This window comes from Oryctolagus cuniculus, chromosome 15 (assembly GCF_964237555.1).
Source record: "Oryctolagus cuniculus chromosome 15, mOryCun1.1, whole genome shotgun sequence".
NCBI classification, from domain to species: domain Eukaryota; kingdom Metazoa; phylum Chordata; class Mammalia; order Lagomorpha; family Leporidae; genus Oryctolagus; species Oryctolagus cuniculus.
This window is the reverse complement of record NC_091446.1, coordinates 14299953-14313429: the sequence shown is the minus strand read 5'-3', so window position 1 is coordinate 14313429 and position 13477 is coordinate 14299953. Positions and strand designations below refer to the sequence as shown.

Below are 13477 nucleotides of genomic sequence, written 5' to 3'. Positions count from 1 at the left end.
TCCTCTGACCCGTGGAGCTTTTCTAAGCTCCTTAATCCGGAGTCTACTTTCTCAGCACAACAGACACAATGGCCCCTGCCTTGTGTGAGCAGCCGTGGTCAGAGTGACAGCCAGTCCCTGCCTGAGGACGGCTGGGCTCGCGCCTGTCCCACCTGGCAGAGGTGGGAAAGCGACAAGTGTTTGGTAGAAGTCGTCACATACTCCAAATGTTGTCTCTTGCACTCTGTCCAGGCCAGCGCTGTGTGGGCTGACTCCTTTGTGATGCCAATGAACGCAGCTCCCAGCCAGTCCGCCACTCACCAGGGAACTGACCACACTCCTCAGTGTGCCGTGTTGCTGAACTGTGAGGATCGCTAGGTTAAGGAGTCAGTGCATTTCCAACCCGTGACACTTGGAACTGACCGCTTCTTGCCATTCAACTCACGTAAGGGGAGGAGCGCTGTCCTAAGAAGAGTGAGCCAGCGGTGGGGGAAGGTGCTCTGGGGAAACAGAGGACCAAGCAGGGACCCAACAGAAGTGGACAGTGAGGGGCTGTGGGTGGATCTGGGGAGCAGTCTGGACTTGGCTTGCTCCAGGCAGGTTCTGCAGGCGAGGCAAGCTGGGTGGGAGCGTTCCCGGGACGCCCAGCACCTGGAGGTAAGGGGTCCACCAGGGGGCAGCACTGGTACCTCCCTGTGGTCCCAGCCCTGGAATTTGCTTTTAGGGCTCATGCCTAGCAAGGAAGCCACAGCCCACCTGTTTACTGCATGTATGAACCTCCCAGCACCTCCAAGGCTGGGGCTTGTGAGCCAGGGGCCAGCACACAGTGAGATCCCTGGAGGCCTGAAGCTGGCTATCCCCTCGGCCCCAGAATGCAAAGAACATCTTGAAAAACTCGCTGAATAGATTGAGGGGTGTGCTTGGCAAACACGGACAGTGCAGTCCCCATGGGAGTGGGACTATGCAAGGAGAGGGAGCGGGAGCTGAAGGAGGAGACCGTGCCTTGGGGGGCTGGGCTGCAGGGGCTCCTCGGCCACTGCCCGACAGAGGCACACCAGGCCTCTCTGCATCGAGAGAGTGGGGGTGATCGGCTGCCTTCCCAGCCAGCAGCAGGGGCACCCATGTGTGCAGATGCCCTGCAAAGTGTGAAGCACCCCCAAGTGTACGTGGGCGCCGTCTGGGCAGCCACAGACCCTCCAGGGGCAGAGATGTCTTGGAAGAGTGGACACAAACCTGGGAGGTCAAAGTGTCTTCCAGCTGACCGGAAGGGGAAGCAAATCTTCGTGAGAACTACAAGGCACAACAGCACCTCTTGCCTGCTTTACTTTTCCTTCTCTGTCTGGGTGGTGGTCCTTTTATTTTTTTTTAACTTTCATTATTTATTTATTTGAAAGGCAAGGGTGCGGGGAGAGGGAGAAAGAGAAAAATCTTTCCGAGTATCTGAAGCCAGGAGCCTGGAAGTCAATCTGGGACTCTCACTGAATGGCAGGCACCCAATTACCTGAGCCGTCACCTGCTTCCTCCCAGGGTACACTTTAGCAGAAAGCTGGATCCAGAAGCAGATCAGATCCAGGACTCCACCCAGGCGCTCTGCTATGGGTTGGCGGCATCCTGCACGCTGTCGGAGACACCTGACAAATGCCCAGCCTGGGAATGGTTCTGGAAGCTCTGTTTATCCAGCTGGAAGGAACTCCTTGAAATCAAGGAATAAAACCCACTTCCTGCCACCGACCTTGCTCTGTTTACTTCAAAGGTGGGTGCCCCAGGTCCAAGAAGCAGGTGAGGGGAACTGCCTGGTGAGGGTCAGGTGGGCACGATGCTGTCTCCCCTCTTGTCCTGTAGGCTGTCCAGGTGAGCACCACAAGTGACTGAGGTCAAAGCTAGGGCCAGACAGGAATGAGCAGCCGAGAGATTTTCCTTAGCCTTACCCTGCCAGAGGTCAGAAGTCGGAAGAGACTTTGGGAAGCTCACAGACAACAGAATTAAAAGATAAGTTTTGGTGCAAAAAAATTTAAAATCGATGCACTTTTTCATAAGCTTTCTGAAAGCGTATCCTATGCATGGATTTCAAGTTTTTTTTTTTTTCCATCAAAATCATTTATTCCCGTTTTTCACAAGACTGCCCTACCCACCTTCTCTTGGATGTCCTTTGTGTGCTGCGGACAGAAGAGGTGTGGGGGTGATGCCAGGAGGGTGACCGGGCAGCCTAACAAGTCCAAGCTGGGCAGAACATCTCCCGTTGTCCAGGCACAGGCCAGCGATGTTTGGGCACAGGCAGTGGGTAAATGAGCTCTTTAAAACACTTAGGCAGACTTTTGCCACTTGGTGTTAACTGTCTGTGTATGTTGCAACTACTGTAATTGGTTTCCTGTCTGGAATGAGGGACTGAAATGGAAGTGTGTCTCTCCGGGGAGCAGTGCTGGCACTTGGAAGCCTCGTCATATTTCTTTTTTAATCTGCTGTTCTTTTCCTTAAGGCGAGGGAGGCCATCTAATTATCTTTCAAAGACAAGCTCATACTGCAATGTGCCACTTTAGCCTGTTCTCAGAGAGTGGCTCCAAAGGCAGCTGGGAGGAAATGTGGTGGGGACATGGTAGATGGGGTACACCTGCGAGCGTTCCTGCTCCCCACAAGCCCTGAGAGCAGAGCAGAAGAGTTGAAACTGGTGTGGGCATCAGCAAACAGATCTCGGGTCCCACCTGGGCTGTGCGGCTTTGTACTGGTCTCTTGCCTTCTCTGAGCATCAGTTTCCTTGGCTTCAAAATGAAATGAATTCTGTGTCCGAGTTGCTGTGAGGACTGAATGAGATCCCGTTCGCACAGCCCATACATCCCTGGGCTGGTGCGAGGTGAGCACCTGTGACTGACAGCTGGCATAGGGAGTCTAGGGAACCCTCTGGGGGCAGTGTCTGCAGGTCAAGGTTAATGCCTTGAAAAAGCAGACCCAGCCCGGAAGGTCCGGCCTGAAGATGACTCACCCAGTGCTGCCAAACAGAAGGCGAGAAATTACTGAAAACCTTTCCTATGGGCACAGTGCACGGCAGGTGCCCACAAGTGCCTCTTGCCCAAATTGCAACAATGAATCCTGCAAGAGGTGCTGGCGAGGGCAGCTCCAGGGCTGGGCAGGGCTTTGCTGGCTGCCGGAGGAACCGTCCATCCGGGGAGCGCTCTGAGCCATAGCTGCATCAGCCTCCTTTAAAGAGCCAGGCTCAGATTCTGAGCTCAGTTCCCAAGTTGCTTTGCGTCCTCCCTTTACTACTTACTCTCAAAAAATCATGACTATAGGGGCTGGCATCGGGACACACAGGATTAAGCTGCCACTTGTGACACTGGCATCCACCTGGGAGCGCGAGTTCCAGCCGCTCTGCTTCAGAGCCAGCTTATGTGCTAATGCACCTGGGAAAGCAACGGGGGATGGCCCGAGTGCCTGGGCCCCCTGCCACCCATGTGGGAGACCCAGATGGAGTTGCTGGCTCCTGGCTTTGGCCTGGGCCAGACCCAGCTTTTGTGGCCAAATCTGGGGAGTGAACCAGCAGAGAGAAGGTCTCTCTCCCTCTCGACCACTCTGCTTTTTAAATAAATAAATAAATCTTAAAATAATGTATGTACTCAGGAAAAACCATGTATCCAGAAAATAAGCATCTAGTGATTGATTTATTACACCATCTATCTTTTGACCAATCTGGCTATCCTTACCCATCTGCTTATCTGTAGTTACCTAGTGTCTAACTTCTGTATGTATCAATGATCTTCCTAATTTTTTGAAATATTTGCAAAGCAGAGAGAATCTTCCCTCTTCTGGTTCACTCCCCAGATGGCCACAACAGCCAAGTTGGTCCAGGCCAAAGCCAGGAGGGCAGAACTCAGCCTGGGTCTCCCACCTGGCCAGGACCCAAGTACTTAGACCACTACCTGTTGACCCCCAGACTGCACATTAGTAGGAAGCTGCGTTGAGACGTGGAGCCGGGACTTGAACCCTGACACCCTGATGTGCTATGTGGGAATCCCAAGCAGCAGCTTAACCACGGTGCCAAGGGCCCGCCCCTCATCTGTTGTTTTCTAAACTGTGCACAGTAGGGCTGCATCTTCGTGACCCCATGCCTGCCGCCTCGTCTACTCCAGCCCGCCTTTCTCCATAGTGGCTGCCTAACACTCCCCGTCCCGGGAGTTCTGTAACAGTCCACAGGCGATTCTGTATCTTGCTACTACGCACGACTCTGGGATGAGGACACCTCTGTACACACCATGGAAGCATGTAGGGCAGTCCATGCCGGGGACTACTTAAAGACAGTGGGGCCTTCAGTTAGAGTACTTACTGTCAGTGTTCTAAAAACAGTGTTCCTATTTACATAGCACCCCAATATTTTCGGGCCACTTACTTACCTTGTCCGTGAGGCACAGTGAGTTCTGTCCACGAGCCCAGTTGGGAGAATCCTGATGCGGACACAGCGCAGGTGCAGTCGGCACTGGCAGTTTTTGTGACTTTTATGACCGCTCCTGCTCGCGTCTCACACATCACTGTGTTTTTTGTTTATGCTTAATTTATGTCACCCACCGCAAGCCGCCTAGCATCTTGTCTCTGTCACCGCTTTTATTCACTTTCTTGGCATTTCTCTCTGGGTTTTATTAGATGTTTCTTGTTCCACCTCCTAAAATTTCTATCAGCTGCATCCTGAGGCCCCGGCTGTGTTTGGAGATCAGAACGGGAACCGAAGGCCGTGGGCGGACGCTCCAGGTCCCCAGGGCACTCAGTGCACCGAGTCCTCCCCTGTTCACACAGCTGCTTGAGGACTCTGGGAACACCCCAGCCCCACCTGCGCTAACCCACAGGGCTTCATTGCTCGGGGAAGGAACTTGGGGACTTCTGCCCCGGTTGCCCTGAGAAGCCCAGAGCTGCATGAGCTGCCTGGATCTGGGCTGTTGTTTCCTTTTAAAACCCCAGGCCCAGGTCCAAATGCTCGCACGTTTTTATCCCAACCAACCTGGGGACTCTGTGCAGCCTGACCTAAATCGCTCTACACGCAGCCGTCTGAAAGCAGGCCTGGGACGCCAGGTAGGAGGAAGGCCCTGTGGAGTGAAAAAGCTCCCAAGAGACCCGGGGCGGGTTTCACGATTGGAAGCTGCACCCTGAGGCCCGCAGCAGTGGTGAAATGAAGGAGTCGGGTCTTGAGAGAAGGACGCCAGAGTTGATGACTTCACTGGGAAGACAGGGGCTTAGATTTGGAGAAGCCACTGCCATGATCCTAACTCGGAGCACAAAATCCCGCCTTGGGTGACCTTAGGTGATTCCTTCTGGCCCGGGACTGAGCAAAGATGCTGGAGTTTAAAAAAATATCAGTTTGGAGGTCTCTAATCTTCTATCAAAATATGCACTTTGTGGAAGGATCTTCAACTCATCCAGTGCGACTCGGGACGATGAGGGCAGGTAAACCAGCAGCACATGTGGCTTCTACACTACACCCAGCTCCTGGTGGTATCCCCGAGTGATTCGCTTGGGTCCAAGATAGCGGTGCCAGGGTAATTCTGCCCCACCCAGGGGATACTAGCAATGTCTGAAGGTATTTTTGATGACGAGTGGGGACTGGGGCTGCCCACTGACGCTACTAAGCATCAACCCTGTACAAATCCTGACACCCACCACTCCCCACCCCTGACCTGCAAATGATGATCCGGCCTCCAATGTCGCCAGTGCCACAGTTGAGACCCCCGGGCCCAAGAGCCCCTGTGCTGGCTACCCTGTCCTCATCTGCTGTCAGGAAGCCCCAAGACATTGTCACCAGGCTCCTTGGATGTGCACAGATTTCCCATGAATGAATTCTCTAATAAATGAAGAAAAAAGACACCACAATTTTTTTTTTACAAAAGAAAATGTTTATTGGGATATTCTGGGTGGAGGGATGGCCAAAGGGACTACGCCCACTCTGTTGAGCCTGAGCGCTTGGCTAACAGGAAACTCAGAAGTCTAAAAACCTCTGTTGGAGCCCAAGTTGCAAACCTTGTACTTCCGCATGACTTGTTCTTCCGCGGGTGTCAGCCAGAGAGCACACTGCAGAAACAGCTGTGTGAGGAGGCAGTGTGGGGCTGAGCCCAGGAGCACGGACAGGTGTCCTCGTGAACATAGACGCACAAGACGGCGAGACAGATGGATCGTCGCCCACAGGTGTAACCTCAGTCAACACAAGACAGGACGTGGGGACCCAGAGGGAAGTGGCTCTCGTAACCAGAGGCTTCTCAATGAAGCTCGCTCTACCCCTTGCTGAGGACAGAATTCTAAAAATATCCTAGAAATCAGAAGGCTTCTTCCATCCCACCTGTGGTGTTAACCTGCATGAAACAGAACGCGCAGAAGTCGAGACGTACCCTCAGGGCAAGAGTAAGAAATGCAACGGCATCCCAAAGTGTACAAGAAAAAATCCCACATCCTAAATCTCACACAGCTTCTCAGCAGGAGTTGGATTAAACAGAGAAAATAATTTCAATATCAAGGGATAACACAGAGGAGACAGGGAAACTCTTTAAAGCAAACTCCGAGGCGAAAAGTGCTTCCCCCACTCCCCGCAGGGAAGGAAAGGAGAAGAAGAGAAAAGACAGATAATTAGGAGAACTGTAAGGCCCTGGATTTCAGGGTGCTGAAGCCATTTCTTCAACCCTCTGAGGACAGCTGGCTACTTCTGAATCCAGAACAGCCCATCAGGAAGGCCCGATTACAGCAAGACCACGGCCGAATAAGGCAGGGCGACATGGGGTTTGGTGCTACAGTTTCCATTCCCTTTTTTTTGGCCACATTTGAGAAATGCCTTCAGCTAAGGCTAAAATAAAATAAAAACCCAACCTTGAGATCAGGCATGCTTTGCGTGCCAGGAGGATAATGCTGGATCATGCAGCCCTGCAGCAATTCTCTCTGGTTCGTTCGCTCGCTCCCTCGCTCTCTCGCTCACACACACACACAGCATTAAATGTGAGCCTTGCCTACTACTTCAGACACAGCCCAGAGCGCCCTCACTTGCACCTGCTGCAGTCACCCTGGCCTGGCCCCAGGTGACCAACCTGACCTTACTGAGTATAGGAAGCGATAGCCCTGGGTTTCCTACACCCAGAGCATCCACTGGATCTTCCAGCTCTTATCCTACCTCCCCCTACTCCCCTGATCTATGTTAGGGCTGTGGGGGGGCATCGGGGTCACTGTGTACATTCACGTTTTGCTGTGTTTGAGCACTGTTGCTTCTGTCCTTGCTAAAGCACTTCTAGTGTCTTATCCCGCCTGCACTGTGGCTGGTACCTGCCAGTTCTGGCCACTCCACTTGTGTACCCTCTGCCTAAGCTCGCAGCCATCAGAGGCCCAGAGCAGGGATCACCATGGTGGTTTTTCAGGCTCAGGAAGAGGGTCATATGTTTGCCGCCCCCAATGAGGGTGCACTGGGCTCTCCTATAACACAAATGTGTACAGAAACTTAGTCTTGGAGACGAACCTGAAGAACAGATGCATGGACTAATTTAAAGGATGTCTAATAAAGGCTTCTGCCCATCTGGAAGAGATGCGCATTTTCCCTAAGCTGATGTCAGAGGGCCCCATCTTCTCAAGATGCTCACCAGGGAACTTGAGCTCCAAGTGATGGTTCACGCACTCGGAACCCTCGTTCACGAAATGTGCTCAATGGAAAAGCACTTGACTTGGCCTCTGGAGAGGATATCCTCCGGAGAGTGGCCCATCTCTCCTGCCCACATACTTATGAGCTAACTTCCCACAAAGCCCACCCCACTCTGGGTCCTGGCCTCGGTGGCGGACGGCTGAGTGTGCTGGGCCTGGCTGGCCATGCTGAGCTCCTCCTGGGTGGGAAACACGGGGGCCAGATGTGAAGTTGTTTTGGTCCAAATGCTTTAAGATTCTCGGTCCCAGGTGTCTGTCCCTCCATAATCTCAGGAGGACAAATCCTGGGTAAACACAGCTGGATGCCAGCAGGGTTATGCAAGTGGGCCAGTTCATGCTACTGTATGACAACAAAGCCCTATCCCAAAACTTCTCATCCAGTGCTGTTTAAATACTTAGTATGGGTCACACTTCCAGCTGGGGCAGGCTGGTGAGCAGGCAAAGACATCAGAATGAATGGAGAGCTGATAGTTTCTCCCCAGAATCCTGCTCTCTCCACAACCCAAAAATGGGAATTGGTAGGAAAACCCAGCCTGAGATGCAAAGGAAACAGAAAGAACCTTCTATTGATACTGGTGCTGGGTTTGGCAGCTGCCCTTGGACAAAAACAAACTCCTCATGGCAGTGGGACAAGATGCTGATGGTGGCACCTGCCAGAGGCACACAGCCCAAGTCGCAGCTGTGCTGGTCAAATGAGCTTGGAGACCTCAGGGGGCCGGGGCCTTGATGACAATTAGCAGGCTGGGGTTCTGTGCAGGCGGTTTATGGAAGTAGGGGTTGTATGCCTGCCCCACCCCTCTGGCTGGGTCTCGGAACCAACAGAAGTGCAGGTGTCGCATCCTGCCAGCCAGCCACCCCTGTGTTGTCTTGGAGAGGAGAAGAGACTTCCGGTGAGGATGTAGCAGACAAGAGGTCCCCCAGCTGAGAAGAGTGGGCTCGGGAGGGAGAGGCACACGCACTTCCTAGTTGGGGATGAAGATCATCTTTAGGTTGTCGAGCTCCGGAGAGGGGCAGCTCCATCCTAAACGGACATCGGATAGAATTCGCGATTTTAGGATGAGGACTTGCTGGGCAGGGGCCCTGTGAGATGTGGAGGCCACGAAGAACGAGGGCAGGTGGTGAAGGTGTCCATTCCGGATATGAACGAGAGTGGAGTTGGGCACTGTCGTCCAATAACGGGCCTCGGGGAATGAAATGCCCCACCTAATGCATTCCCAGCTGGAGGCAGCGGCAAGAACCGGAGATTTCAGGCCTCTGCTGTGAAAACTGGCTCTCGGGGGCCCGTGAAAAGAATTCCAGTCGGGAGACTTAGACAAGTGGTCTCTTGAGAAGAAAAGCCAGGTCAAGCTCAGCGTGTGGCGAGACGTGTACAGCGCTGGGCGTCTTGGGGACCAGAGCAAAGTGGAGCTCCTAAGAGCAGCCAGCAAAATCCCCAGCTGCTCCACGCGAGACTTTGCAGAAAGAAATTGCAGATATTCCTGGCTTTCCTTTCTGTGGAGGAACTGCTGCCTGATTTAGGAAACGCTGGCTGTTTCGCTGCCGATTCCGGTCAGCAAGGGCCATCAGCAGACTGCGTGACACATGCAGGCCGTCTCTTGCACCACGATTCTGCTCTCCATCCGCGTTCTCCAAGCTCTCTGCAGACGGGCTTCTCTGCTGTCAGAGTGCCTGGGCCAGGGCTCATTCACTCCAGTCTGTTGCCCTTGCTTCTGCCAAGGTCTCGCTGGCTACAGCCAAGAGCACCCAGGACCACGGGGCGAGGAGTCCAGGAACGAGGGGCGTGTGTCATCCACGTAGCCCTTTCCCAGCCCACGGTTCATGGGCCTGAGTAAGTCACGCACATCTAACAACATGAATGAAGACTTTCCAAAAGACAGCTCCCCCAAGGCCACTGTTTTGTAAATAATAATGGAAATAGTTTTTATGTTGGGTGCTAAGAAAAGAATTTGCTAATTATATAAACTTCCACTGCTCTTATGTTTCGTTTCCCAAGCACTTCACACTGGCTCAAAAACGCTTCCGCCTTCCACTTTCCTAACTCGGCAGATGGAGTGGCAGGGAGGGTCTGACTGAGGCAGGAAGGGAGATGGAGCTGGGAGCCCTGACCCCTGGAGCACACACAACCCAGGAGCAGGCCCAGTCAGAGGCCATGGGCCCCGGAGAGGAGCCCTGTCCTTCATCGGATGACCACACAGCCACAACTTCTAAGACACTTTTACTATAGGGAAATGAAGTATATTTTAAGAAAATTAAATGGAACCCACATTCCTATCACTCTCTGGATACACTTTGCTATGCTCAATGAAAAAATAAACTATGGAATTTGCAATGTAGACTTTTTCTATTAGAGGCTTGAAAAAAATTTGATATGGAAAAATATGCATTTGGCATTCCGAGCGCCTTCTCTACATTGTGCACTTCTTCCTTCGTGTGCTCTCTGGAAACGACACTCCAATGCATACTGGTCCAAGAGACTCCACATCAAAGGGGGCTGAATGTGCTTCTAATCAGTCTGGCAATATTGCCTTTCTCTCTCTGTCTCTCTGATAGAAGTAGGGGACGGCTGGACTTGCTTTGGGAGTCCTGGGCTCCATGGGCCTAACTTGCTCTCTTTGTTTCAATCAGCATCAACTACAACGAGACGCCTCCTGCAAGAGGCCCCAATGCCAGTCAAGAGACAGACAGTCTGTCAACATAGGGACTAAAGGACAGGAAAATCATTTTTGCTTTTACAAACTCCAAGAGGAAGTCGGATAAGAAGACATCACTGGCCTGCTTCAGTGTTTCAGGGTCACCGTGTTAAAATGAGAACATCCTGGTTGGCAGAAGCACTGGGTTGGCTGGATTTTGTAAAATCTCTCTTAACATGTGGTCCCTGAACAAGATACTCCCAGTTTATTTAATCAGCAACTTATTTTTCAAACGGAGGATTTGATAACTCTAATATAGCTTTTATTTCTGAAGAAAAATGAGGTCTCTGTTGGTGATGGATGAGGCTTTTCAAAATTTAATTTATGTGTTGCATATCCACGCATTCTTCGATAAAGCCTGCCCTTGTTAGCACTCAGAACTCCCGTTTCCTCTTTGGTCATCTGAAGCTAATTAGAGCTGCTGTTTACTGCAGAAGGAATCAATAGTTTTCTACAGTGGATCACACAGACTCAGACCCACGTGCAATTAGTCCAGAGTAGATACACAGAGATACCTTAATCCAAACTAAATATGCTCTGTAAGAGACAGGCCCTCATAGATGACTAGCATTCCAAATATTTTGACACATTTAATGTGTTTATTCAGAGTCTTTATGGAATCTTGCTACTCAAATACAGTTGGGTGTTTCATGAATTTCCCTTGAAAACATTTGGAAGTGAAAAAAGTTAGTGGTGAGTATTATACATTTGTGTTTATTAACATTTGGCTATAAATGTACTTCAAACACCAAGAGAGCTATAAGACTATGCCTTTACCTGGGATTTCATAGACTCCCTCCCCCCAGTAGTGTGATGAATCTTTCAAGGCAAACTTCAGTGGGCAAAGGGCGATGCTAAGACCTGCGCGCTGTGGGGTTGCTCCTCCAGCCCCTCCCCAGCACGCGGCTACAGAGAACCCTGTCTTCTCTTGTCTGTGTGGGAGAGCGCGCCACCAGTACTGGTGTACTGCTGACTGAGTGTCACCATCTAAAACCAGGCATCCAAAGTGCACTTTAGGGTCTGTTCTTTCAAGGAAGAGAACAACGAACGATATGCGGGTGTCAGAGCCGGTTGCCTTATCCCCAGAGTCCTGTTCTGCTTCGCTGTGCCAACCAACTCTGTGCCCCAAGCCTCATGTCAATGCTCTTGATTCATAAACCTCCTTTCTCTCGTTTTTGCGTAGTCGGTCACCACCTGCCACGGAGGACAGAAACAAGATGCAAGCGTTCCCTCGGGCCCTCCAGATGCAACTGCGGCCAAGATGTCACGGTCAGGTTTAAAGACGATCCTTCGGGAAACAACCGTGTCCTCGAGCCAGGATCTGCTCTCAGAGGGCAGCATGTCCTTGGCCCCATCCCAATCAAAGCGGCCTGTGGCAGGTGATACCAAGCTTCTGGGTTGTGTCCATGCAAGGCTGCCATCAGACATGGCAGAACGTTTGCCAGCGGCCGTGGCTGCTCACAGGTGGGCACCCTTGTGTTTCAGGACACAACGCTGGGATGCGCTGGTTCCTCCTGCCCCCTGTGAGGCTGCAACAGAGCTTCCTTCTGGACCACGAGGTCCCTCCGAGTCTGCTTTTGAAGAGTTGTAGTTGTCAAGTGAGTACTGGAGCTAACTTAGGAGAGGAAAACAAGTTCCACATATTTTGTATTAAACCATCAGTAAAAAAAAACAAAGACCGTATCATTACTTTCAAAATATAGAAAGCCGAGAGTTGAAATCACTTAGTAGTAAAACTGTTTTGTCTACATATAACCTCATAAATGTAAAGAATTCTAGAGCGATGCTTCGGCTACGTTTGACACCTGCTACTTAAGGGCTTCGCACTCAGGTAAGGCTTAGGAGATCCATGATCCAGGTACTGTGAAGTGTCGCGCCCACGTTCTGTTGACTAAGAGACAATACTACATTTGGATGTGGCAGGCGCTTTTTTGTTTTGCAGGCAAATACAGAACTGTTTACAGTATATAAACGTTAGCATGGAAAATGCTAGCACATATAAAAAGGTGAACATTGGCACAAGCTTGTTTCCACAAAGCTCACTCTTCATGAGAATCTGCGCTTTGTAGCACAAAAAAAAAAAAAAAAAAGGCTTGTCATCTATGTTAGGTTGCAGTTTATGTCATTAGAACTCAAAGCCATTGCATGGATACAGATCTTTTGAAGTGGCAAATCCTTCTCCAGCTGGTCAGAGTCAAAACCGTGAACATCACCATCACCACCACCGCCGTGGAAACCATGGCCCCAGATTGCTCTACAATCAGATTTACACACTGTCCTTTGGCAACACAGTGTGCCCCAGAGCCTTCTCCGCTGGGAGTGTAGCACTGCCTCAGGTTCTCCAACAGAAGCCCTGAAAGATCACAAGAAGCTTTCTTGAAAGAAAATAAAATAAAATAAAATAAAGCTCCAGTCGGATGGAACTGTTTCTCAACTGGGCTCCTAAAACCGGAACTTGAGGTGTACAAGAGAACAGGAAACAGATAACTCGATTTTTTGTCTTTTTACATGTCCATGTTGTTTTCTTTAAATGCAGCTACGATGTTTCTGCCAAAGATAGAGATAACAGAGTGGACAGAGCAGTTACCACCAGGGCCAGAAGTGGGCTCAGACCGCAGCCTGGAGGAGCAGCCATTGATTTTGTGGTTATGTGGCTGGAAGCACCAGCGAGACCATCCTTTTCGTAATCGCGCTGAAAGAAAGGAAGTTTTCATTATCACCCACTGAGTGTGTTCCTTGTACCAGAGCACAGCATACATGCACCCTTTGCCCAACACCCCGCCCCTAGCTGGCTGAGCCACCCACCAAAGCCGACCCAAGGTTCCCCTGAGATTTCAATTCACGAGAAAGAACCACGAACCTGGGTGAGACCCATACTGTCTGCCTTTGGGGTTGTTGTGAGGGTTAGAGGGTGAGCACTGGGAGCTGTCCTGCATCCTCCCTGTGCCAGGACTTGGAACAGAGTGGCTTCCAGCACTAGGGCGGGGCTCTGTTCTCCGACGAAGCTCTGAAGGCCCACGCTCAGTTACAGCTTTGGGTGCTGGATCCAAAACCTGCACCTTGCACAAAGGGCCAGTGGACACAGAGTGGGCGGGGCTCAGCCTTCTCGGGACTGGAGACCTTTTTGTCTTTGAACACTTTCTCTCCTCCTCTGCCTCCAG

The 13477-nt window shown here is 51.3% G+C and overlaps 1 protein-coding gene across 5 annotated transcripts in view; it reads right to left on the bottom strand.

The window, feature by feature from the left end:
* Positions 1–5826: 5826 nt before the first annotated feature.
* GFRA1 (GDNF family receptor alpha 1) overlaps positions 5827–13477 on the bottom strand; it is a 230832-nt gene continuing 223181 nt past the window's right edge. For 4 of the 5 annotated variants that reach the window (XM_070057165.1, XM_070057166.1, XM_070057167.1 and 1 more), the window contains exon 10: positions 5827–13008. In XM_070057165.1, the coding sequence (XP_069913266.1) occupies positions 12853–13008 (156 nt within the window). In that variant the 3' untranslated portion in view covers positions 5827–12852. The remainder of the gene's footprint in view (positions 13009–13477) is intronic. The other variant, XM_051824180.2, reaches the window with a different exon arrangement.